Source organism: Accipiter gentilis, chromosome 10, assembly GCF_929443795.1.
Source record: "Accipiter gentilis chromosome 10, bAccGen1.1, whole genome shotgun sequence".
Lineage (NCBI taxonomy): Eukaryota > Metazoa > Chordata > Aves > Accipitriformes > Accipitridae > Astur > Astur gentilis.
Window position 1 is genome coordinate 5,476,337 of NC_064889.1, and position 27,479 is coordinate 5,503,815.

A 27,479-nucleotide genomic window follows, 5' to 3' on the forward strand; every position below is an offset into this window, starting at 1 on the left:
TCAACTAACACAGAAAACCTCTTTCTACACCAACTAAACATGCTCTGGAAGCCCAAAACATGTGAGACACTCCTAATGAGGAAAGAAAACATGCATAATTGTACCCTTTTCCTTATTCACCCCGCCTTTTCATACATACTTACTGTACCATTTTAAGTGTATTCCATACTATGTATTCAAAATAGATGGTAACATACAAGAACTGTGATATAATTTTCTTTATTAAAAATAATTTACAGCATCAGTAACATTTTATGCACAATTGTCATCAGCTGAACTTAAGATATATCTATACAATACTTACTGAACTTAAAACTTACACTGTTCTGTTGGCTTTAAACAGCAGACATTGATTTGCAATTGCTTAAATATGATTAATATACACAATTTCATGTCCTCATACTTAGGTGTAAAATGTATAAACATCAACACTATCTCAAAGCTTTGTAGTTTGGGAGGGGGAGGGAGGAAGAGGGGTGCAAGGAGAGAAAACATTTAGAAAAATTGGAACAGATTCTTCCCCCAAATAAAAATGGAGAGAGAAGTCTAGGTTAAATACATCTAACACACTGAGTCACTTCTTCAAAAAGGTACATATCCTCCTATGCTTTAAGATACTATAAAGAGGTCTAGTTGAACCATGTTTGTTTGCGTGTGATCACAGCAATCCTCTGACCGTACCGCACCCTGCTGCTGCCAGAAAGCAGATGTCACTCTTCCTCATCTAAAGCTCATAGGATCCTAGCAGCGTGTCCAAAGTTAAACGTCTTCCCTTTGCTGCTGGGCTGTTGAACTGGACTTTACAACATTCGCTGCTGCACAAGGAGAGGGGACAGGCACATGACCATGGATAATCAGGCAAGTGTTATCTTCACCGGCAGCTCGCTACCACGTGAGAAGCAGGAGATGGGTACATAAGCAGTGCTGTTCCTCGCAGCACCCACTACACTTCAGGCGGACAGATCTTAAGGGTAGGAGTCAGTCTGCACAACTCACAAAGATGCTATTATTGACTTCGGCATATTTGGGGCTGGACTCACTGCAGCAGCAACAGCAGGAGCCTGAAGTTGAACAGCAACTGTGCCAAAGCACAGCTCAAAAGCTGTCTTTCATTAAGACATAGGAGTGCAGCAGATTTAAAGTAGTTGCTATGGTAATGAAATCCATCATGTCTCCTAAGAGAGATGACTAGCTTCATTGGTGACAACTTGCAGATAAGTCACATCCCTTGAAATTGCACTTAACTTCACAATACTGGTTTTCTTCACATGGCTTGGATCACTGTCTCCTTCTGAAGCAAGGAGCATGTTACTGCACTAGAGAGGGTGGGAGGCTGTGTTCTGTTCAAGCATTAGCAGTTACACAAGTTTTAAATAGGCTTGTAGTTGTGTTTTTATTTATCATCTGCATGAGGCATCATTACGCGCCAGCACTAAGTTCCTATTTGCTCCCCAATCATGAACATGCATTTTCTTGAACTAAATCAAGAATATACCTTTGAGCTAGGAAAAAAACCAGTATTAGACACTGTTGTATAAGAAATAAGATCAATAACTCTGGGTAAAATTCACAAAAGTGTACCACAGAAAAGAAACTCATTCAGCATTCAAATGAATGTAGTATTCAAGAATGCATTGATTTATCACCCATATCAGTGGTAGGAGTCACCAGCATGGTTTCTATCTTGACTAAAAGAAAACCACAGCAAAACTAGTCAAATATAGAAACAGATTATACAGAATTTCAAACTTTAGGGAACTTCGTCCAATAAAATAAAAAAGGTGTATCAAAGTTATGGCAGTGAAGTCAAATTAATTTGGCATTTGAACTGTCAAAAAAGTAATATATTGTAATGATATAATTATGCCAGGGTTTGTTTTGTTTTTGCGCTTTTTTCTCAGGAATGTCAGAAACATACTATTTAAAGATTTGCATGGTCCATCTGTTAGCTTGCAAGTCAACTAGCTTAGTGTCTGGTTATAAATCGCAAGCACATGTAGTAAAGCTAATATAGTCCTCTTGAAAGTTTTGATATTTAAGACAATGTTTATCAAGAGCAAAAAATCTTAAAGCAAAATCTTGACAATTTATAGGCAAGTTATTGCAGTTTTGTTCTCCAAAAGAAATTAATCTCTATGTAAACCGTAAGCAGTATTATGAAGCTTTGCAAGATACAGGAGCGCAGAAATAGCATCTTGAAGCTGAGGACTCACTTGCACAGGTTAGAAGCTATCAATGCTTAGTTAAGTGGTAAAACAAGCATTTTGGCAGAAACGGTGCATCTTCTGTTAATATTAAATATGGAACAGGGTTTTTACCATCAATGTGCTGACAATTAAATTTGTAGAAGTTGCAGTGGCTTAAGAGACAGATTTTTTTCAATATTCTAGGATCTTCAGCAGGGGAACATGGTGCTTGTTTGGAAGAGCTGTAAACTAACAGCATATTAGAAAGTGTTAAAGGGCAGTACAGCTACCTCAGATATTTAATATTTGACAAGTAAGTATAACTTATGAGACACAGGCTGTATTTAAAGCAGAGGAATTTAAACAGTCCTAATAAATGTTTTTAAAGATGTTCAAAGATTAAAATACTAAGGGGAGGTACTTTGTCTAATGATATCACAGACGGTACAGTAAAAACTGATGTCATAAATGACAAACTGCATTCCTTGAAGTAGCTATGATAAACTTCAAAGGACACTGCAGCTTGCCAAGAAGCTGGGGTGCTGCACTTAACCTGCATGAACAAAATAGTTGCGAGCATTTTTTTAAATGCAGAGGTGTTTCCCATACTTCTAAGCACACAACGTTTCATAGCATGAGCAGTTTTAAATCTGGATCCAGATGAAATATAATCCCATAATAAAGGTAAAGAAAGTAATGATCTGTGATACAGGATACCATGGGCCTCATGTCGACTGCTTTTTGTTCAGCCCATAACCTAAAAAGCAAGAAATTAAAAACTGAATATCTGTTTTAAACTCTGGATGAAAAAAGTTAAAAAAAAATAAAATCTGTTTGGCCTTTAACATTCCATACCATCTGCTACCCTTAAACCAACAAACAGCAGTACACAGATTTACAGGTGCAAAAACTGAGTGGAAATAACTGCAGAAAATCTTCTTACATAATAATCTTCAGCACAATCAGTTTCAGATTTCGCATAGTTTATTTACAAAATGGTCTGATAAAACATCCCCTCCATACTTACAGCTCTCTGCCACAATACACATGTTGATTTTAGCAATGTTTAATAGCACCATTAGAATATTATTTAAAATCAGGAAGGATCTTGTTGCAGTTACAATGATTCACAATCTTTTACATCCATGGACGAAGTAACTTTGAGCACACTAGGACTGTTTGCAGTTCCACAGTACAGATTCCTGGGTTCACACAAGGCATTTTCAGAATTACCAGTTATGCAAGGTACCCATATAGTCAGTAGCTACTATAAGAATCTTCGAGCCACAAAGTTTAGACTTCCACCGTATTTGTATAAAGTTATCTCCATGTCGTTTTCAAACAAGGCAATCACGCTGAATACTTTTCCAGTGCTTGTCTTCAAAACAAAAGCAAAAAAGAGAGACCAATTAAGAGTTTTGCTTTCACTTCCCCCTGCTTATTCTCCGTTAACATTCTAACCCTAAGTTTGTTGAACACAAGCAAATTCAACCCACTTATCCGCCACTGCAGATCCGAGACACTGCGGAGAACAGAACGAAGGCTTATTTTACTGCACAGTTTAGATCCAGCTGGGAGCATGCTACGTACCTATTGATTAACAAAGAAAAAGCCATTTCCCTAAGAGAGTGCAGTGTGTGTTATTATGGGCATATGGTTCCTTTACACAGAATAGAAAGCTGAAGCCTCTCTCAAACAAACAGTTGCACCCTCGTCTTTAAAAGAGCCTGAATGAGAGACGAGACAATTCTACCCTAATACAGTACCACGAGGGGGGGAAACAATGCCCAAAAGAACAACCAAGAATTTGAGGTCGCATAAGAAGTTACATAGAAAAAACATACGTGTATATGTACTTTGGGAAACTTCAATAGTCAGGACAAACATCAGGCAAGACTACAAGCTTACTTTCAAAGAGAATTAAGTTTTGGTTTTTGGTGCTTTCAATCACCAAGATTAACTTTTCTTTCTATGCTTTCAATCGTCAGTACATTCAACAAAGAAATTAAACAAAATATTGCAAGGATACCTTAACATCCAAAGTCATTCCAGGCGACAGCTCTGGAGGGAACAATACAGAAAATTGCTCTCTCCCAGTGAGGCCCAAAGTACTTGGATTTTCCCCAGGAAGAAACTGAAGTGGAGCTATGCCAATTCCAATCAACTGACTTTTATGAACCTTCTCATAGCTTTCAGCTAGGACAGCTTTAACACCCTGCAAAAATACAAGTGATTTTGTATTTCAGTACAGTAGTCAAGTGAAATGCAAAAGTAAGCTTCAAATACATATTATGTCCGAAATCTTGCACTTCAAACTGAAGAGTAAAGAGAGCGCTTTTGTATGAGTCCTGTAAGTAAGTAGGTAACATCTTTTAGCTTTACAGCTAGATGAAAGTAAATAAGCCAGATCTGGCCCATACAGTATGAAATGGAGTTTTATAACAGACAGTGACCGTGCTGTAGTTAGCAGGCAGAAAATCCCAGACCAAATGCAGTTGCTTCCATTACTCCACATGAATAAATGGCTGACCCAGAAGATATTCTGCATGTTAGTGGAAATTAGTCTCCAGTAGGTAGATACTTAATACCCCATGGAGAGCAAACAGGTCAGCACTAGATAAATCTCTAATTTATCTCAAAGTCTGGAGTCTAAGATGGTAAGTGACATAATTAGGAAATTCAGATTTATCCTGATTAGTGATTCTCTTCTACGAAGACTGTAGCACAGCCTATTAAGAAGTCTTTAAAAACAAAACATGGTATTATATTCAAGATTGAGGACAGTTTCTAAACACATTCATGCCCCAAACTAAACAAATGTGGTTTTAGGTATTTCCAAAAAAACCCCAAAAACACACCCCAAAACCAAACAAACCAGCAGTACCAGTAAAAAAGGCCCTTTTGCAGCCCAGTCTCTTGAGCTACCCAGTCCATACTTCTTTCCTGCTAGAATAATTACAGGGATGCCTTCTTTCTGGTATAACTCCGCTGCTTCAAACACATCTAGCTGTGGAGTAACAAAGTGAAATAGTTTGAGCAAGTTGTAAATCGGCATCACAATTTCAGAGTAGCTATGCAAACGAATATATTTTTACCGTTTGTCCTGATGGGAAGTGAATTGTCTTAGGAGCTGGTTTTCCTATGAACTTATTCAGAAGCTTGATATTTGCAAAGGTACCTCTTGTCATCACAGCATCATTACCTCTTCGAGCTCCGTAAGAGTTGAATTCACGAGGTGTGAGTCTAGAATAAAAGGAATATTTAAGAGGGCATCAGTTATTTTAAAGGTTACCTGGTTTAAAATGGTGTTATGATTTCTGTAATTATTGCAGCATCTCTAAATTTTCAGTGTAAGATGTGAAGAACTATTCATCCAACAAATGTAATTATTATAAACCATGAACAAAATGTCTAAATCATTGCTAGATTATTCACAAGGAAAGCTGCCATTTTGAATTCATTTTCTGTGACTTTATAATAAAGTGCTATGAGCAGTATGGGACTTACAGAAGAATTACGGGGAGACTGTTATAGGAAACAAGCCTGTTTAATAATCCTCTTAACCTCTACCAGCATATTTATTAACAAGTGTTGTACCAAAATGAGAGCTTTACTCATAAATCAAACCACCATCCTGGGATTAAAGGCCCATTAATTCTTTCCTTCTCATAATACTACTCTTTCAGACTGAATGCAATAGTTTGAAAGAAGACTCCACACCACAAGCTATTATTTTGTCGTGCTTCACCGATACTGTAATAATAATATACCTTTGGAATACAACGCAACAATATAATTTCCAAAATATTCAGCAGAGGTATGACACTGAATAGCTCAGCACCGCATTGTGTTCTGTGTCTTTTCAGAACTTCAGCAGGAGGTGACAGGCACCCACTACTGCTGCACGATGCTCACTGATGCAGAGGTAAGTTAGAGCACCAATCACACTAATTTATAAAACTGGCTTCATTTTTTTTTAAACTATATATATTTCTAGAGCTTCTGATCTGTTCTGTGCATCTATTTGACTGTTCTTGAAGCCGATGACTGTAACAGTGACTAAGCTTACATTAACAGGAGATCAGTCACCTGATTTTTAGTAAATTATTTTTGCTTTGGCATGCATTTGGCAGCAGACATTACTGTAACAACAGCTATGAGAATGAGTTCTTTAAGAGTACATCTCAGCTGTTTGTTGTAAGCTTAAGAGACTGCAGGAAGGGTGATTACTGGGATTGCAAGACAGGTGATTACTTACAAACACCAGTAACAGTTACTACTTTGCTTAACCATGTATAATCTCCACTTCATGCAGACAGGCATTTATAAAGGAAAGCAACAGTGCTCATCAGTTATTCAGCATGCAAAGCAGTCCTCTGATACAGTTAGAGCTGTTTAACATGAAAAGTCCTTACCCTTTGTTGGTCAGATACTTAGCAGCAGCACTACTCCTTGCAATGCTTCCAGCAGGGGATATGTGATCTGTAGTTACAGAATCTCCCAAATAGAGCAAGACATGGGCATTTTCAATCGGTTGTGGTGAAACCGGTTCTTTGGCCTAAAAGGGAAGAGAGCAACGGTGGGGGGAATGACACCAACAACAGCAACAACAAAAAGAAGAAACACATTTTTCTTCCAAGATCCTTACAGACATAAAACATATCCGCAATATATGAAGGCACACTGATGTACAGGCTCCATACATTCCAGAGAAACAAACAGTACTTAAAAGACTGAGAAATATTAGTGATAATCAAATTTGTTACTTAAACATCAAAGCTTTACTGGAATAGCTCTTTCTCTACTTAAATGGAATGCGTATAATCTGGTGGATAGATCCAATGTACTTACAAGTTTATCAAAAAAGGAAGGACATCTGATGTAAGTAGATTTTAAATCCCAGGGAAATAAAGTTGACTCAGGTGCTTCCAGTAAATTCCATCGTTTGTTTCCTTTCTACAAAAAAGAAAATTAATCAAAAAGAACAGAGAAATTGGTCTACGATCCTTTTACATTCTTAAACCAAAGACTTACTGGTGATCATCTTTGTAATTTCTATTATATACTGCAAGTTACCTCACTGGATATTACTTAAGAATCACTATTTAATACAAGTATCTAGCTCAGTTAAGTCCCCCTTTACATTAATGGAAATAACTGACAAACCAAATCATGTTCAACTGGAAGATCTGATAAAGCTACAATGAAATGCAATCTTTAAGTCATGTAGAACAAGAGACCATTCTTACCTCCATTTTTTCTTTCAATTCCTTAAACATGGACGATATCACACACTCTTCCTCCACTGTGTGAAGTTCTTTTCGGGTGGGCCAAATATCTCGTAAGTAAATACTTTTGCCATTAAAACCAGTGCCTGAGTATGATTTTAAACAGAACAGTAATTTTGAAGAATAGAATATAAGACTTCATATTAAAAGATAAATACGTATATATTCAGGTCTTCACAGATGGCATGAAATATGCAAAGAATTTCATCAGTTAAGCAGATGCTTTGCTTTAGCTACAAGCAACATCAGATATGACTGGGCTTTCTCTTCAAATATACCAGTTTTGTATGCTGAAATGCATGTGAAGAAACCTCTTCTACGTATGCATTAGATGCCAAAATTGAAGACATAAGGAAATACTTACCCAAAGGTTCAGTTTCAAAGTCTATTCTAACAGTGCCTGCAATAGCATAAGCAACTACTAGCGGTGGAGAAGCAAGGTAGTTGGCACGGACACAGTCACAGAGACGTCCTTCAAAGTTCTTTGTTCCGGACAATACTCCACAGGCAATTATATCACCCTGAAAGGCAGACACATATGTATTTTTCTGGGACTCTGTGGTACTTCAACAGCTTGTGCTATTTTTTGTTGACTAAGTCAGATGTTATTTTAACATTGCACTTCAAATATTTATTCTTGAACTTCAATTTAAAGGCATTTTGCTCTCTCCCACCACCCTTCCTCCTTTTCACTCTTGACCCTCTGATGTGTTCTCCAGTCACTTCAGTGAACTCCTCTCCTGCTTTTTATTTGTTGTATTTTTCTTCTGCTTCACAGGAGAAAAATGCTGGGGCTGTTTAGACACTGCTGGTTAAAATCAACCAACCATATAGCTCTTAAAAACCCTCCTCTTCATTTGATACAAAATCTACACATTGCATCCTCCCTAAGATTAGATCCTATATATTTATCTTGCAATTTACAAAATCTACACATTGCATCCTCCCTAAGATTAGATCCTATGTATTTATCTTGCAATTTATATCTGATGCTACAAATATTATTTATTACATTTATTTTACATAGCAATGAATTACCATGGTCTCCCTCTGACATGCAGATGTGCAAAAAGGTTGTGCAGAGTCCAAACCAACAAGAAAGTGTAATTTGCATGGATTACTGTATTTCTTGATCACTTAACTGGGCGAGAACCATATTTCTGTTTTCATCAAGCCTTAGAGCTTTACCTGTTTTATTGCATTCCTGATGGCTTCTGGCAAGGGGGCAGTGTTTCCAACACAGGTTGAACACCCATAACCGACAACCTCAAACCTACATTGGAAAAGAAACAATCACATAACACATTAAATGATTACAAGCAATTTGTTAGCAAAACAGCTTTTTCTTTTATTAGCAATCACTAAGAAGATTTTTTTTTTTTTCCCTTTGACAATTAAACTTTTAGGAAGTGAACAGCAGACACTACTTACTGATGCAAACAGGAAGATACAAGGTAACATTTTTGTAATCCATCAAGATAAATCAAATAAACTATCTCAAGATGTTGTTAGTTCCATAAGTAATGGCAAAGAAAAGGCAGTAACCTTCCTCACAGAGCACAGCTGGGCACTGTTACAGAATTATGAATATAATCTAATTGTTATTGCTACAGAGCAACAAGAAACATGCTAAACAATCCGTGACAGTAGCAATGTTAAGTAAAGACTAATACAGACTGCCCTGATTTACAAATTTACATCCAGCTTCCACTTTTAAAACATATAAACAAGCGCATCCTGTCCTGGAAGACACTTACAATTAAGCACATGGCCACTGAAAAAACAGAGCTCAGATGAGGTAGTGATCTAACACAGTATATTGTAAGGTGTGAATAAAATGGAGTAAAAAGAACTTCAAGTCAACAAGCAGTTAAAATAACAATCCAGTAAGTTAAGAATTAGCCAGCCCAAAATGAACAGCAGCCATATTTATCAACCTGTATAAAACCCCTGTGTACTATGACCCTGTGACCTAAAATGACAAATGAAGTAGGAGTGACAACTTACCCAAGCTTACTGAGGTATGGTAATACTCCACTGGAACTGAGGTAATGTGTAACCATTCCACTGCCTGGTGATAAACTTGTTCTTATGTAGGGCTTAACCACTAGGCCAGCTTCAACAGCTTTTTTGGCCAGGAGTCCTACCAAAAAAAAAAAAAAAAAAAGACATCTTATGTTTTGTATATCCCTTAAAAGAATGTCTACGTGATGCTACCTTAGTTAAATTAAGCATAAAAACTCCCAAAGGATTAGTAGACCTTCAGTTTATTAAATTATTAAAGCAACTACTTGCCTGAATAAAATTTCTTAACTCATAACAGTATCATTCAGGTTTTTGTTCCCATTCCTACAATGTAGATGCCCATTTTCTATAACAAAAATCTCTTCCCCATGTTCTAGCTGACAATGCAAATCCATTTATTCTTCTTCCGATACAGGCCACACAGCCTTAAAGGGAAGCTTGCCTTGGCCACAGAGGACCTCAAAAGAAGAAAGCAAGGTCTAACAGAGGATTAGCTGTTCTGGGAAAATTGTATGCAGCTTGTGAAAGTACAGCACATACTCCTTAACTAGTGACTAAAGCACAGCACAACTGTTCAGCAAATATGGATTTTCTTTCCAGACTCTGTAAGTTAACTACCATCATCCAGGATGGAGTCAAAGCTAAAGCCCACCTCCTGCATCATGTTGCTATGTGCACCCATTTGAAAAGAGCCCTAAAACTGGTTACCTGTTGAAGTATTTTGTAATTACTATCATTAATACTGCTTTATGACACAAATTTTGAGATTGTATTACTGAAAGGTAACTTTCATTATATAACCTCCAGAACACACAAGAAGTTTAAGGCTAAAAGTTTACAGTTTCAAACCTTTAGGTCAAGTTATTACAGAGAACCTACAAAAGTGAAGGTAAAGGCTGTGTAAACACGGGAGCACCATTAAGATCAAGTTAGTTGTCACTAGTCACAACATACCTGCAGCAAGCATGACAGATGGATTACAATTATTTGTACAGCTGATAACTGCAGCAATGACAATGCAGCCATGAGATAGCTTGTATTCATTTCCTTCATACTGAACAGGTACAATGTCATTCTGTTTCTCAACTGCAATCTGAAACCCTTTAACACCAGACTAGATGACAAAAATACATGTTAGCAGTTATTATAGTACAGAAAGTATGACATTACAGCAAGACCAAGTGAACCCTCATTTTAAAATAATCCTCAGTTGTCCCATTCCTTAAACAGATTTTAAAAGCAGCCCTCAGTTCATGCCTCTCTCCAGGTATACAGTGGTCTCGTCTCATCCTTCTTTCTTCATCATTGCTTTAACTTTGCAACAATTGTGAACAAATGCCAGTCAAAGCACAGTTGATCCCACACTCATTTCCTGCTATACATGAAAGCGCAATCCCTTATGACTATGTGTCTAACTCTGTACAATACTTGTTTCTGAACCAGAAGCATGCCCAAGATGTTAATTGGAAGAGGATGATAACTAAAAGCAGACTAGGTCGATTAACATTTCACACCCTCCAGCTCTTCAGCACTCAGACATCCTCCAGAGGTCCCTTTCAACCTCAACCATTCTGTGATCCACAATCAAGTTATGATTTCTCTCTCCAGCACAACTGATCATTCTGTATTATACACCTCATCACAAGCCAGAAATGATAAAACCAACAGAAAGAATTTTTACAGAGTAAGTGTATATGTTTCTAATACTGCTGCCAGTCTTCAACGAGAAACACTAAAAATGAAGATGCATTCCTGTGTTACCTGTGTTCTTAGATACCTATGCATATTCCTAACCAAAAATATCACCTTCAGAGTAAAAACATTTCCTCTGTGAAGTCAAGTAATGCTGCAAGCAAAAATCACTTGCTAAATTAAGAACCCAGAACACTGATTAGCTACAAATCTTGGAAGTCTTCCTGCATCTCCTTCAAGATATGATGAATTTCCTTTTCTTATGGTAATTCTGTTTTGGAAATTAAGTAAAATGCAGCTGTTTAAAAAAACTCTGAAAATTCAAAAATGTTTCCCAGGCTTACGCTATTTATTATTTAACTTGAAGTTTTTCCTCCCTAGCTATCTAAACTGTGAAATTAAGGATTTCTGTAGGTTCTGTTCCTGAAAAACACACCTATGATTTACCAGCTACTATCCTCAGGACACAAGAATATAATTGGATAAGCTGCTAATAAGGAGGGCTCAGCAGGTATGCAAGGAATAAGTGACATAAAATTTATTTGTGTAGATTATAGGAAGTACCTTTTGAAGAGTACATCAGTTGTACAAACCTTTTCATTTAAGCAGGCTTGGAAGTCACTTTTCATGTTATTAACAGCCACTCTATCTTGGGACCTCTTGGGGCCACTGACATATGGAATTATAGAACTTAGACTAATTTGCACTACCTAAAAAAACAAGAAACAGAGAAAAGGCATGCATTACCAATCCCAGCCCAACATCACATCGAATATACTCGAGACATACGGGACCTCTTTTGTTTAAATTTGAGTGCTCCAAGACATGAAAATGGAAGCCCAGAGTTTTAAAGACCACCCACTGTAAAAGGCTATTCATCTTATTCCAAGTGTTTGAACACTACCCCTAACTTTTCTACCATCCGTAAGACTTACCTGATCAACCAGGAGTGATAGGAATTCAGTATCTGTTAGTTGACATGAACATAATTGTACTTCCCTTCTTTCCCCTACCCTCTCTATATTCTGCAACCATACTCTGCTTCTCAAAATTTTGAGTTAATAAATGCAACCTTTATTAAAGCAATGAAAATTACAGCAGGAGATAAAATTGTTAAATGAGCAGTAGTTATTATGAGAACCAAACATACAGAAACAAGTCATTTCAAGCATACCTGGGAATATTCAGGTTCTCTGGAAGAACTCTCATCATTTCTAAATAACTTCACAGCTTTAAGATATGCTTCCATGACCTCAAGCTTGGCCTTGTCAAAACCTTAGGAAGGTTATTTCAAACACGAGAAAAGTCACATTAAAAAACCAAATAAAACAAAACACACAATTCACAGAAATGAAGACTGTTTTAAGCATATCATCCAAAGTACTTTTTTCCAAGGCATACCACTTCCATACCCCGGCCTCTATGAGCTATTCAGGAATGATACACAAATTAGAATACTTTTTAATTTATTTTTTTTTAAAGTTAACTTTTCTTCTTATATCAAGAAACAAAATAAGCTGTTTCAACTTTAGCAGTTTTAACTCTAAATTTACAGATTTGTCCCTGAAGTTCATAAAGCTTTTTGCTATTAATATTTACCTATTTAATACAGATCATGTGCTTAGTTGATAACAGCCAATATTACTGGCTGCTGTTAGAAAATGTTTCATTTGCTCTGAACTGACCAGGCAAAACACGTTTGCTATTAAATTAAAAATCTCTAACTCGTATTTAAAAGTGACGGATTTCAGTTTCAGAAAGGCTTACTAATGTGAATGATCTTTTTTTGATATGTTACCCTGTGGCTTTCTCTATTTGCAGTATCTTGATAAGGAATTGACATCCTTCTAGTTTAGCTTGAAATGTCAGTGAAATAATGTTCTTCAAAGGAAAAAAACAGTTGTGAAAAGAATCAGAAACACGTGATTTGTTTTGCAGTTTCACTTATTTCTAGTAATTTTATGATTATTCCTATAATGTAGGGAATCTACAGATGGTTAAGGGATTCATTTCATATCAAGAAGTTCCATACACTTTTCAAAATACAAGTGACAATCTTCTTAATACTTTTCTTTTAATGGTTTACACATCCTTTCAAAAACAAGAACTCTGGATGTTGAAAAATAACACGATGTTAGTAAATAAGGTACTAGACAAATGAACCAGACTGGACACAAACCTCAAGTGCAAGTCAGCTATCCACATGCCAGTGTCATGCATACAAAAACTACAGCCTCACTTAAATACATGGGATACAAGGAGACCAAATAGGCCACAAGAAAACAGCCATGCCAATAAACTCAAACCCGAATGCCACATACTAAGCGTCCGCAAAAAATCAGCGAACAGTAAACATGTATGGTACAATTTTTGTGGCAGGTATTACACAGATGCACGAGATTCTACAGGATAAAAGTCGTATATCCCATGACACAGCCTATTACTGTACAGCAGAATTTTATGCATTAAATTGACATCAGAACTCTGCAGAAAGTCACTGTTTAAGAGCTATGGAGTTTTAAGCAAAAAACTTATTGCCATATATCTAAAACACTATTACAATGGATCCCTACTTTAATTTAATCTTTACCTGTATGCTTTAAGTGCTTCAATGTCACATTATCAACAGGGAAAAAGCTCAGAATAGCACCATATTCAGGACACATATTTGCTATTGTGGTTCGGTCTGCTACAGACAGCTGGGAAACTCCACTCCCAAAAAACTCAACAAATTTTCCAGCGACATCAGCTTGCCTAAGATGCTGTTTTAAGAACACACAACAACAGTTGTTACGTGAAGAGGTACAATGCAAGCAATGTTTGTTGCAACAATTTGCAGTTAGCGAGGCATGAACATTTAAAACAAAAAGCTGAAACCTTAAGCCCCACATTTGCAAAAAAACCCCAAGCTACATTAACATACTGAGTTCTAAAAATCTACATGGGAAGTTGACATAATAAAACACACCTCCATCTGCAACCGAGTTCTTCAGATTTCCTAGTCAAGAACAGATACACGCTTTTTAAGGCATCATGCCAGAAAGAAGAATGTATTTCCAAGCAATCACAGCTCTTCAATGCTTTGATGCTAGCTCCCTCACCTACTGCAACAGTGACAGCTTGAGCCACCCTGGCAAAACCCTGTCTTCAGAAAATATGCTCTTGAGTTATACCAGCTTACAACCATAGATAGGCCTTGCATCTTGCAAGAATGTTTTAGAACAGAAAGGGTATCCAGAAAAAGTTTCTAAGCTAGGGAAAAAGCCTGCATACTATTGGCAGGGGAAAAATGGAAAACAGGGCTTCTCTCCCCTGCCCCCATACTTGTTTTTTATTATTATTATTTAGTGAAAGAGGGCCTGTAAATAAACCACTATAGAGGGAAAAGCAAAAAAACCCGCTACTTTGGAGGACTATTAAATAAAAGTAGTTAGAGATGATTTGTATCTTACTGCACTGCCATGATTAAAGGTGTACTAAAAATACTCCCAGCATGTAATTCAGTTCTCAACCACCACTGGTAGAATTTGCAACAAACTTTGCTTTGTTTGAAAAGGCAAACTCTTACCTTTGTAATGCTTAGAACAATATCTATGGAAGTAGCAAGTGGGCTGGCTGCGCCTGTCAGTTCACACCCAACAACCTCAGGCAAAGTCAGAGTAACTGGCATCCCCAGCATCACTGCTTCTGTTTCAATCCCCCCAACGCCTGGAAGGAGACAGAGTATTAGGTTGCTTTTCATCAGTTTAAGTAACCAACACTAAATATATTGAGGTCCTACAATCTAACAAAAGCCTCCCTATTAAGCCTAAAGGCTACAGCAAGAAATGCAGTTCTCTGGTAAATATTTGAACATGAGAAATAAAAGCAGCAAGACTACTGCTGAAGTCAAGACTTCACAGTCAACCAGAAAATACATCTAAAATTAACTTTCCAAGAGAAAAGAAATCTTCATACCAATTTTATACTGCATGTACAAACAGCACTTACTTGAATATCAACTGGTTTTTGGTTATTTTTTCTTTAAATTACAAAAAGCAGGTTTTTGATGGAAAGAAACATTAGTTGAGATTATTTTTTGACAAAACAAAATTCTGAAGAATAATTCAAGACAGAGTTTGTTATGCTTGAGATACAAATATCCAGTGGGAAGAAAGTATTTCTCAGTAATGCTTTACTATGCCTTTCAAAGTGCTATCAAGTTATTCTTAGCATACTTACCCCAGCCCAAGATACCCAAACCATTTACCATGGTCATATGAGAATCTGTGCCAACCACGCTATCTGGATATAGGAAATCTTTAACTTCAAAAACAACTCTCGACAAATATTCCAAGTTAACTTGGTGCGCCATTCCAGTCTCAGGTGGAATTATAGAAATATTCTTGAAAACCTTTGAACTCCACTGTAATTTTTCCAAAATGAGAAAAAAAAAAAAGAGTTGCATTTTTTCCAAAGGTAGACTCAATTCGTAGAACGTAACTAAAAAGACAAAACTAACATACAATGAAACAGTACTTGCTATTTACGCAAGTGGCTTTTGCTTGCCTGTCAGAGGTACGCAATCCCCTTGGATTCTATACATTCTTAATCAATCATCAACAAAACCATTCATTCAATTCCTGCTGAAGGCTGAATCAATAATTCATACCTACCTTTCAAAAGCAGAGCTGCATAAATCTCTTACCTCCCAGTTCACACAACTCATTTCAAGCACAGCTAAGACTAGTATTTAGACAACAGAAACTAAGCACTTGTATTTATAGCAGGATTTAGGTTGTTTTACACTCCTGGACAGACTGAAGATGCAATTTAGAAAAGTGTCTTGCTACATGCAAACTCAGGATGCTAGATTTTAAAAAGCTGACATGGAAACTCGTAACAAAATTCAGCTTGGCAGTTTCCCTCTTTAATAATGTAAAAGCTAATTTGCAACTTTAAGAAACTCCTAGTCTGCCTATATGAAAAGATTTTTAGATAATTGCATTGGATTCCTAAACAACGTTACAATAGTGGATGAGGATCAAATACCAACACTGCAGACCCCTGGCTATCAACAAAGCATCCCATGTCCACCACACCAGACTTCCATTAAAACCAAGTTTACCGGCACTGCTGCCTAGTTTGAGAGCAGCCATGTCTCAACACCAGCCTTTGTTCAACATTTCCAGCTTCAGTAAGATTTGTAACAGAAGTATGGATAAAAGAACCTTTTATCCAGAAACTCATTGTGACATAAGGCACTGAGCTCATTAAGACGACTAATGCTTCATAAATACCTACTTTGTTCACTACCTTCACACTGAGAAGAACCAAATCAAACAGTGTAAACTTTTTCAAGTTAGAATTAAAAAAAACTATCTCTCCTTTAAGTGACACCTAGATTTAGAACTTCTGCTGCCTCACAACTTTTAGATTCAAAGTCACAAACCACATTATTAGACAATTTTCTGTTCCCATATTAAATTCATATTTGAGACTCAGACATTTCCAAATGATTACATTTAATTTATTATCTAAACCTGAACACTGGTAGACAAATGGAGCAAGCCCTTAAAACCACCAAAACACAATACAAAACCCACAGGTACACAGACATACCTTAAAAAACTGAAGCCTCTCTCTATTTCTGCCAAATTCCATCTCTTGATTTTTCAATACTGTCTCAGGCCTAGAAAGATATGGAGTTTACAAGCACTGTCATAATTAATTTCAAACAACAGAAGAACAAGTTGTTATTTTTGCTTGTTTGACGAAAGACTCATTTAAGCCTGCAGCACAATTTGAAGTGGTTTATTAGAACAAAGATAATGCCTTCCTTGCAGCAAGCTTTCTGTAAACAGTGAAAAATAACCAATTTCATCTGTGTTGTGCTTGAGAACATGTTTATTCTAGGAACAGTTTGCCTAAAGCATTCGATCTCAAAAATATTCATTTTAAGACAAATACTTTAAGCATGTACTACAGAAGCTTTGTTTTTTTTCCTAATCAGTAGTCTTACAGGTTGCACACCACAAAATTCAATACAATAAAGAACCAAGATATTCACTAGTTCACATAAAAACATTCTGTGTCCAGTACTGGCCCTTTAGCAACTGAGTAGGACATGAGGGCAATTGTAACAATCTTCCATTGCTGTATTTTTTGCCTCCAACCTACAGTTTTTTTCTTCAAAAGTACTCATCAGTACAATCTCATAAAACAAACCACCTTTTCTTAGTAAGTGTTATTTATTAAGATACTGATGCTCATTATAAAGGAGTAATCCACAATTTAAGAGGAATAACCTCTGCTTTGAGAAGGTGGACAAGGAAGACAACACACTTGCTTTTTACCAGGAAGGAAGTCCTCAATTCTCTAGAGGTGTATTTTACATCATGAACCTTCCCCTTCTTCTCTGCAGTGTCAGAAGGTTAGCAATTATGCTGCTTTGCAAAGCCCCAAGGGACAGTCATCATTCAGACTGCAGCTTAATAAATACCACTGCTGTTTTGCTGCCAGAAACATCAATATTGCTGAAAACATCACTAATTCTGCATTCCTACACCTGTACAGAGCAGGAATATTTGCCTATCTATAAAATTACCAAGACAGTCAGCATCATATCACTGTGGGATACCAATTTGGTCAGCTTTTAAATTCTACACCTGTCCAGCACAGGAAGACAGGGATCTGAACAGTCTATCAGACAAAAGAGGTGGCAGCTGAAAGAGAAGGATGATTACATGTAATTGTCATAGATGGAATGGTACACAATGATCTGTTAATAATACTGAAAATCTGGAAAAGGCAGATAGATGAGGTTCCCCTGGGCCATTACATACAGGCAGGATATTCATTGAATTCAACTCAGTGACAGATGGACTGTGAGATTCCATAGAAGCTGGGGTATGATGTATAGGCTAGCTCTTAGTTGTTCTTTAAGAGTCAGAGACTTCTGAAAGTTCTCACAGAAAAACTAAAAATTACTTTTAGAAATAAAACAACACTTCATTGGTTTATTCAATGAGGTTCACTTTGTAACATACAGACGATTACTCCTATGCTTTGTTGTCCTTGTAAAGAAACAAGGGACGTCTCAAAATTTAATTTGAAAATCACAGCCATGAGTCACACAGTTGGCCATCTGCACTATGCTTCATAAAGTCCTTCTTGTAAAAAAAATAAATAAAAATTTATTGTAGACTAATTCAAATCTATTACATCAGACCTTCTTCTAGATGCTGAAACCTGTCTATGGCACATGTGAAGAAGAGAATAGAAGGGCGTTTAGGAAAAAAAAATAATCACATCTCTATGAACTGTCACAGGCAGTGCTTAACAACACAGAAATGTACAATTAATTTAAAAAAAGGAAGCTTTCATACTCGGGCACCGGCTGAAGATGGAAAGGACAGAGGATAGGTGTGTTCTCAATCTGCGCAGAAAATTGTCCTGAGTTGCGACTCGAATCTCCAGCGCTACACGGCCCCTTACAAGCAGTTTGACCCCTGCAAGGTAGCTTCCGAGGCTGTGCCTTCAGTGGAGAAAGCTTTGCCATCGGCTTCTGTGAATCACCACCTCCAGGATTTGGAGCATTCTGTATTGCACTGTAACATTAAATAGAAGAATAATTTAGACATCAGGAATTTTGCTCGGGCTTTTTTGTTTGTTTTATGCAATCCCTTCAACAGATTATAAAAGATTATCTGAAAAAAACAGTTATTATACTACAACCCTGTTGAAAAGTAAACTACCACTGGATAAGCTTAGTTAAGTAACATAGCATGGTAATAAGTAAGTGAACAGAACTGGATTGTCTGAAAGATTACCACCAGATAAAAAACTCCTTCAATTTGTTCACAACAGACCAGAAATCTTTATAAACAGTGTTGCAAAGGCTAAACTCAGGGCTTTAAACTTTGAAGGTATGGGTAGAGCCTCATCCAAGTGGTGGACTTGCTGAACGTGTTTCTTTTTTTAAGATAGTGCTGTACATGTTCTGTTAAATCCACAGAGGAATGACTACAGACAAAGCTTTCTCAAGGAAAGAAACGTAACTTTAATAGGCTTTTTATACAAATCCTCAAAGGCTCAGATATATCCGATACACTATTCAATGCAGTCAGAGGTAAGACAGAAAAGTTGAGGGTGGTTTGTTTTTGTTTTTTTTTTTAAATAAAGCCCATATAGCATGCTACCCTCTATTTGTACAATACTCAGTCTTCACATGAGAGCAAAAGCTTGTTGTGAAAAATTAATGATTTTTTTACCTCTCAATATTTACCAAATCATGGATTCATAATTAAAGCCACTGCTTTCTTCTACTTCAGTAACACAGAAAGATACTTAGTTATCTAACTGCAGGATAGTGCATGGCCTCAGAGGATACCTTGTCTAAATCCCAACTTGGTACACAAGGCTCTGATCAGCAGGAGATGGAAGCTACATAAAAGCAGCACAAACCATCCTGCAGCGGAGGGTTTCTTATCATAGACCAGCAGCTGCTGAGACCCTGTAAGCTTTCCAGAAGTGAAACTACAGAAGCTGGATTTATCATTACAAAGCAGCACATTGAGACCTCTTGCCAACACTTGGTCTTTCTGATAATTTTAGGCTAGCCTAATTGCAATCGAACCAGCTGTCCCTACAGACCCAAGATTGGACAGACCACAGAACTGAAACAACACATATGCAACACAACAAATGATTTGTAGCTTCTTGCTCTTCACTCTTCTCGTACCAACCAAACTGAAATCCTGTATGTACTTGTAAGGTCTACAAAAATTACTTGTACACCCATGTCCATTTGACCGCAGGCTTTTTTCCCTGTGAACTTTTAAAATTTCCAAAGAGCTTGAGCAATTTACACAATTCTGCATGAGTTTGAAAGGCTCCATGATGGAGGGTGGAGGAGACGGTGGAGGGGAGCTGCATTATTTACTGTTTACTTCAGAGAACACTGAATAAAATGTGAGTTTTTCCTCTTCTGCAGTATTATGTTTCTAGCAAAAGGCAGCCCCAGGTTGTTTTCGTCACAATACTGCCCATCAGAAAAGGAAAACCATGCTGTTAGTTTTGCAGTCCCAGTACTTTTCCAAACTCCTACAAGTACTTCTCTCTCTGCAGATACATGCAGCTTTTTTTAATCTGTTGTAAAATCCAGGCCCATAAAAAAAAGTCATAATCTATCAGCTGAAATGACAGTCTTTCAATATGTCCAGCAGGATTGCAAGCGATTGGCAGTGACAAGGCAGTGACTTTAAAAAAAAAAAGTTTTGTTTAACATTAACAGTAAAAACAGGGCAAAGCAAAATTACAAACGCCCTCTGCCTCATTCTCTAAAGACATACTATTTTCTGGAAACCATGACAGATCCAGTTATTTCAGCAATCTCTGGCCCAGAATTTGGGCTGTCAGTCAACTTCATCCATAACCCCTCACAACCATACTTTCTCTCCTTCAAGAGTGTTATTTTATCCATTTTTATCTAGCCTTCTTTCAAATACCATCAGGTTTAATTTCAGGGATCCACACACGACAAATGACTTGATGGGACAGTACCAAGACCAGAGTGAATCCGTACTTCAGTATCAGACAAAAATGTATGGCTCATCAAAAAAATGAGGTACGTTACCATTTGCTGAAATCAATCTGCAGAGAATGGTCAACAGTAAGATCAGTTGGGCAGGCAGGATTGACTTTCACAGGATCTCCTCCAGCACTTCTCACAGCTTCCCTCATGGCAGCGAAATCCACCATTGCTGGAATTCCACTAACAGATGGAAAAACAAAATCGTATAATAACATGGGACTTCAACTCACTAAAATATACAGGCTTCTTTTTAATTTTAAGTCTACATCTACCCAAGTTCTATTTCAGGTAATAAACCCCGACTGCTCTATTCTCTAAATTTTAAAGAAATTTAAGCATTTTTAAAAGTTAATGACGTTGGTCCTCATTCACAACAAGCAACAGCACGTTTGACGATAACTTACCAAACAAGAACATAGGAACATCTCAAAGAAGAGAATTACATTTCTCTTTTGTCTTGCTATGCTTCTGAAGTGCTACGGTACTTTACTACAAAACGCATTTTTAGATACTTACTACCTTTATGATAGAACCTTGCTATGCAAACCATGCTCATGCTATACATTTTAACACCTTAGCTTATATTATTAGTCTTCTTACAGAGCCAGCCGTTTCTGAAGCTCAGAGCATTTTACAAAAATATTCTTGTTCCCATTACATAGATATGTGTACCTCAAGTGAAAAACTGAGGTGAGGACAATGTTTATATAACACAGTACTATATAAATCTTCCTGATTTCGCTTGCTAAGCATAAGTTACCTCATTTTTATTATTAATATCACAATTCCTTTTTTAATTATCTTATTTCTTGATAAATATATAGTTAATGAGTCAGCAAAACAGCTTAAATTTAATATTTGCAAATTGCTGAAGGACTGCCCTTTTACCTATGCCATACTCAAATCACAAAGAAAGTTAATACCCTAGGAGACTGCTTTTTAAATGTATGTATTATTCATGGATTCAATTGAATTACATATACTTGTGGAGTAAGCAGTATTTAATCTTCAGTTATCTCAAGAAAGAATTCTATATATTTCAATGAACTGTCAACCATCTGGCTACAGCCAAAATGTCACCACTTCCATTTGTGTTTTGGCTCTTATCCTGTAAAATGTTCCTGGTAAGCCAACAGCTTCAGCCTCGCCAACCTGCACTAAAACCAGGGTACCCTGTGGAACAACTCTTATCCTTGCATCACATGTAATTATCATGAGGAATTTACTGGATAGCAGCAGCAGTGCACAAGTTTCTATTGAGAAAAAGAGATAATTCAGTATCAAAAGGCTAGATGCTATTTATTTTCAAGCCAAAGAATTGTACATACAACTCAGTGAGTTTACACAGATTATTTCAGTGGTTTTGGCACGTGCACACACACATACACACTTACGTAAAGTCTTGAAGAACAACTCTGGCAGGACAGAAGGGCACTTCAACATTATTCTGTTTTGTTTTCCAGTCTAAGATGTTCATAGCGTCTGTTTCTTTCACCAAGAAGCCATCACAGTTACGGATACTGGATTCAAACAACACTCGTATGGAATAAGGCAGCGTATCTAGGGTAAAGCAAAGTAACTGACTTAAGTAGTGCAACACCATCAGGTTAAATAGTTTTTTAAAAATTACCATCTCCCATTTCTAAAGAATTCCACTTCGCTATGGATTGGCAGGATAAGAGCTACAGGAGCCTGCTTTTCCAGTTGCCTACAGCTTGATCTTCATTACACAATATGGAACAGTGAGTTGCATAATGCATACATTGCTGAAGATTAGTTATCATAAGGGATTTGAATGGAAGATACCAATGGCTTGACCACATTGTGTTAAGACAGTGACATTTAAGAAGGTATGCTATGCTGGCAGAAGAGAGATGCACGGGATCTAGAGCTGGGATTACTATCAGAGTGGGTAAAAAGCAACAACAGTTAGAACATTCAAAAATATTTCTTTTAACTGTAAATTTCACCATTTCATTACTTGAGGTATCAAAAGCATCCAATGCCAGCATATTTTCTATATTTTATTTTTTTATAAACAGTGATATGAAGACCAGAAACTACTCTGCCACATGCCCTAAAATTAAACACATTTCATCAAATATAAAGAAGAATGACATTTCACTAAATACAACTTTAGTTTGTTACTGATCTGGATTAAGGTACTGACTAGAAGCAGTAAGAAAAAAATTAGGGAACTGGAAATGAGAAAGAAAAGTGGGAGGAGAAAAAAGAAGCAGATGTCACTACTCACTGCAAACAACAAAAAAAAATAATCAAGATTAATTCACATTTCTCCCCAAATCCCATTATTTTCAGCACCATTCAAGCAAGCAAATGACTTTGAGAACAGTGAGAAATGTAAAAAAAGTTATTTGGAAGAAGAGGGCGAAACAATTAAGTTCAGGCTTTAACAAAAAAGTTGAATTTGGTGGTCTCAACCTAATCCAGAGGTTTGTCCACAAACTATTAATATAGGATTTGCTTACTCTTTTCTCATTATGTGTCTTTCTCAGGTATTAACCATTGTTGTGTAATTAGAAAAGTCACTCAAAATAATCAAGAATGTAATCAAAAACATGTCTAATCAGATGTAATGCCACCACTCACTATCTAAAAGCCAAGTTACCAGAAGAAAATTGTTTTGCTTTTTCTTGGATTACAAATAATAAGCAGTGTATCCTTACAGTGATAAACCTAACTGCTCAATGGGCTGCTCAGCAGCCACCAGCTATGGAGAAGCGACTACTTCTCTCTATTAGGCACTAGCAAGCTCACGTCTGCAACGCTGTGTGCAGTTTTGGGCCTCCCAAGATACAGGAGACCTCAAGAAATGAGATCACACCCAGCAAAGGGCCTTATAAGATGGTTATGGGGTCACTGTACCCAACACACAGGAGCAGTCAGGAGACCTGCGTTAGATTTCTCTTCTCAGGGTAAGCAAAGTGAGCTAACTGTAGTCATCCACAACCTAATAGGAACTGCAGAGAAGGTGAGGCCTAACTTCTCAGAAGTGCATGGTGAAAGGACAAAAAAAACCTCACAAGGTGCAGGAAGGGACACTGTGACTGGATACAAGCAAAAAGAAGTTCACAGGGAGGCTGGTTAAGCACAGGATCAAGAGAGGTGGTGGAATCTCCATCCTCACAGAGCTGCAAAGCTCAGCTGAGAAAGGCTCTCCAAGTTAGCCCTATTCCCAGCAAGTGGCTGGACTAGATCTCCAGATGCCCCCTCTGCCCTAAATCATTCTGAGCTCTTTCTAGCTGCCATTTTCCCCATAACCGAGTACTATTTTAAACACTAGGAAATCAGATTCTGCCTAGCAAATTGGCAAATAAATCAATTACCATTTACATTAGTAAACTTATTAATTTAAACAGGCACTTATTGTCAGATTATAGTTAGAAGCCTGAAGGCAGAGGGCAAACAGGGAAAACCCAAACTTAATGTTCCAGCAACAAATGCAATGAGCAATTCCAGGTGCTGGATTTGCTACCAGTGCTGTCCCGCACTGTGCGTAAATTTTAATTAATATCTTGATAATATGTAGTTAATATGACGCTTTCAACTTCTGCACAGAAGTTTCTATTGGAAGGCAAAGACACTCTTAGTCTAGTCTGTTTAGACTCCTTCTCCGACTATCTTCAGGAACATCCGCTGCTGCTCCAAGGTTTTTGGCACATCTTAGCAGAAAGTAGTATCTTCTGTTTATATTTCCGCTCCTGTCATGAGGCTTTTCAAAAATCTGCCATAAAACCAACTGGTTTTGTTACTACCACGGTACTGCTTCTTCCTGGACAAAGCCAAAACCAGAAGCATTCTACCTCCTTCTTATACGCTTATCTGAAAGATTAACGTCATTATTACAAGTAATAGAAATTTGCAAGAGCCCACAGCTGTTGCACAAAAGTTTCAGCAGCCATTGTACACCCTCTTCCCTTCCAACAAGTGGGAAGTAATTACTGCTGTCAAATATGGGTTTAAAGTGAAATATCCACAGGTAATTTTTTAGTTAAGAAACACATCACAAATTCTGTAAATATAGGAGAGTAATTCAGACATTGCAAAATTGAAAAAAACCCAAATACCTTTAATATGCACGTCAGGTAAATATTTTGGAAGGAGTTTAACATGAAAGCAAAGGGAGAGAATAATGAAAGTATGTTTTGATTATGTGCAAGAGTAAAGCACATTTCAGCTAACACTGATCTATAACTGTCTCCATCTGCATGTATTCCCCTCACCCATCAGATAGGCACATACTTTTTGTTTTTTAAAAGGCACCCAGACCCAGAGACCCAGTAAAAGTCTTTTTGGCACATACCATCTAGTGTGATATTACTCACTAATGACATGCTGAGATTAAGCAATTGTATGAACACCACAAAGCCTCATCTTTCTGCAGCAAATGCAGTAGCAGCTATGTTCTAGTAAACAGTTACCCACTATCTGAAGTTGCTGGTAAGGTGCAACTAGAACACCAAGCAGCAGTACAAAATTACAGTAAAAACTGTATTCATTTTTTAAGTACTATGTAGGAGTTCTCTGTCACTTCATTTTTTCCAGAAGAGAAATTATTCTGATTTGGAGTATTGCTGACAACTCCAGCAACACCTATACTTTCTCCCTTACTGAAAAAAACCTACATGAAATATTATATTACCCCCTACCAACTTCATAAGGCAGTAACAGATTGGAAAAGTGTGAGCGGTGCATGTTTATTGCTGGTACCATCCCAGTTACAAACAACTAAAAACTATCATTACCATACTTGGCGCCTCCAAGCTTTGAGACATTGTAGAACTTCTTTTGTGGATAGTTTCCTAATGCTTCAATTACGGGCTGGTAAGGGCTTCCTGGGGGGGAAAAAAAAAAAACAACAAAAAAATAGTTACAGCCATAAAAAAATGGAAGGCTTGAGCGCTGATAGACAACTCATAAGAAGAGCTTTTTATTTCTGATTTTACCAAAAATAACGTTCCTCTAGGACTGTAAGGAAATCGTAATATGGAAAGGTTTCTAAATGGATTGAGACACCTGGTGATGTAGATACATGACTATGATGCATTTGAAAAGTATCTGTAATGCTAGCTATATACAGGTCACGCAAGTAATCGGCATAGTCACACGCCTGAATACGTTTGACCTTTATTGTCTTGGTTTACCATCTACAAAACAGGATAAATGCACCTCACCAACTCAGATAAGAGATACAGGTTTTAATATAGTAGAAAACATAAAGCACTAAGTGCCAGGCTAATGACAAGCAAACAAGAGACAAAAATAAACCTCATAACAGCTATTAGGTGGACAGAATAAATAACTTCTTAGGAAGAGAGAAAGCGGTTCACAAAAAGAACGTTTTAATTCAACTGCTGTCAAACTAAAGGTGCAGTGCCAACGATACGCTCCCTCAGGCCTAAAAAACTTCATATAGTTAAAGTTTAAGAAAATAAAATCTAATTACAAACAGTGGGGAAAATGGTGTTAGTTCTGACATCACCGAGCTGCTCCCGTGAGCAAATACCAAACGTTGGCTCTGCAGCAGAACACTTACCCTTTGTTTGCCGTTTGCTTTGATCTTAATACACTACAGTTACACTTTCACTGCAAAGCAAACGCCGCATCATCAACAGCTAACAAAAAACTGCGTCACTTGAACAGCCAAACAATTAACATGACCTCCCCCCCCCCCCCCCCCCCCCTCAAATTAAGCCGAGTACCGTTTAGGCCTCAGCACTTACGGGCAGACACCTTTATGGGCACGACACCCCTCGCTCAGCCGGAGAGAACCGACAGAGAGACAAAAACCGTCACCGGGAATAACGGGAGGCCCGGCGGGACGTGCTTACACCCGCGACCAGCCACCCAAGGGAACAGCCGCCGGGCGAGCGGGTCCCGAAGCCGGCCCCACCGCCACTGAGAACAAAGCGATTCCCTCGGCGGGGGACAGCCGCCGCCGGGGGCGGTAACGGGCCCCGGGTGCCCCGGAGCAGCGGGGGAGCGATGGGGGGGGGGAAAAGGGGTGGCCGCTCCCGCCCCGCCGCAGGCCCGGAGCAGCTTTCCCGCACAAAGAGCCGCCGGCGGTCACCGGGAATAAGACGAGACCGAGACGGGAGGAGACGTGAGGCGCCGCGCGCCGCCTCACGACAACCGCCTCCGGACCGGGCCGTCGCCCCGCTCCGCCGCCGCACGACCCAATCGAAGCGACGGTCCAGGCCGCGGCAGGGGCGGGGGGGGGGGGGGGGGGGGTCCCACCGGGTGAGGTAACGGCGGTTCGGCAACTCCCCTCCTTCTCCGAGGTCGGAGGAAACCCCCGCGGAAGGCGGAAGACCCGTTCCCACTGACCTGGCCTGACAGGGTCCATCGCTGGCGACCATATTAGCTCTGCGGGGAGGGGAATGGGGGGCCGGGGGGGGGGGGGGGGGGCGGGGGGGAAGCTGGCCCGGGCGGGGCGGCCCCCAGCTCTCGCGAGACTGCGCCCAGCGCCCGCCTCCGCGGGCGCTGGGCGCAGTCTCGCGAGAGCTGGGGGGAGGGGGGCAGCCCCGCCCGCAAGATCTCGCGAGGCTTCCGTGGGGAGGGCGGAAGTAGCCGAGCGATGGGGGAAGCCGCCTAAGCTCTCGCGAGGCTTGTGAAGCCGATGACGCTCCCAGCGGGGGGTGCCGCCTTATTGGTCGTGCGGGCCCACGTGATGCCGGCCCGCGGCTCACGCGG

General features: G+C 38.5%; 1 protein-coding gene across 3 annotated transcripts; it reads right to left on the reverse strand.

The window, feature by feature from the left end:
• Nucleotides 1-200: 200 nt before the first annotated feature.
• Nucleotides 201-27,178, reverse strand: IREB2 (iron responsive element binding protein 2). 3 transcript variants are annotated; one of them, XM_049813265.1, is made up of 22 exons: nucleotides 27,114-27,178; nucleotides 25,532-25,621; nucleotides 22,160-22,325; nucleotides 20,808-20,945; nucleotides 18,559-18,780; nucleotides 16,793-16,862; nucleotides 15,413-15,596; nucleotides 14,760-14,899; nucleotides 13,782-13,953; nucleotides 12,366-12,466; nucleotides 11,785-11,901; nucleotides 10,454-10,613; nucleotides 9,482-9,617; nucleotides 8,663-8,747; nucleotides 7,839-7,995; nucleotides 7,436-7,560; nucleotides 7,038-7,142; nucleotides 6,602-6,744; nucleotides 5,282-5,429; nucleotides 5,071-5,193; nucleotides 4,216-4,401; nucleotides 201-3,564 (listed from the first exon to the last, which is right to left on the reverse strand). In XM_049813265.1, exons 1-22 carry the CDS (start codon nucleotides 27,130-27,132, stop codon nucleotides 3,454-3,456), a joined length of 2,898 nt encoding a protein of 965 aa, XP_049669222.1. In that variant the 5' UTR covers nucleotides 27,133-27,178; the 3' UTR covers nucleotides 201-3,453. The 3 variants fall into 3 exon arrangements, with proteins under 3 accessions (XP_049669222.1, XP_049669223.1, XP_049669224.1); XM_049813266.1 differs by lacking the exon at nucleotides 27,114-27,178 and adding an exon at nucleotides 26,510-26,721; XM_049813267.1 differs by lacking the exon at nucleotides 27,114-27,178 and adding an exon at nucleotides 26,323-26,341.
• Between the last annotated feature and the right edge of the window lie 301 nt (nucleotides 27,179-27,479).

Excerpts from the sequence above, each read along its gene's own strand:
- IREB2 (XM_049813265.1), bottom strand. Across the intron at positions 18,781-20,807 it reads CAGATTGATTTCAGCAAATG|TGCAATACAGAATGCTCCAA; the intron begins GTAACGTACCTC and ends TTAATGTTACAG. Across the intron at positions 12,467-13,781 it reads GAAGCACTTAAAGCATACAG|GTTTTGACAAGGCCAAGCTT; the intron begins GTAAAGATTAAA and ends AACCTTCCTAAG.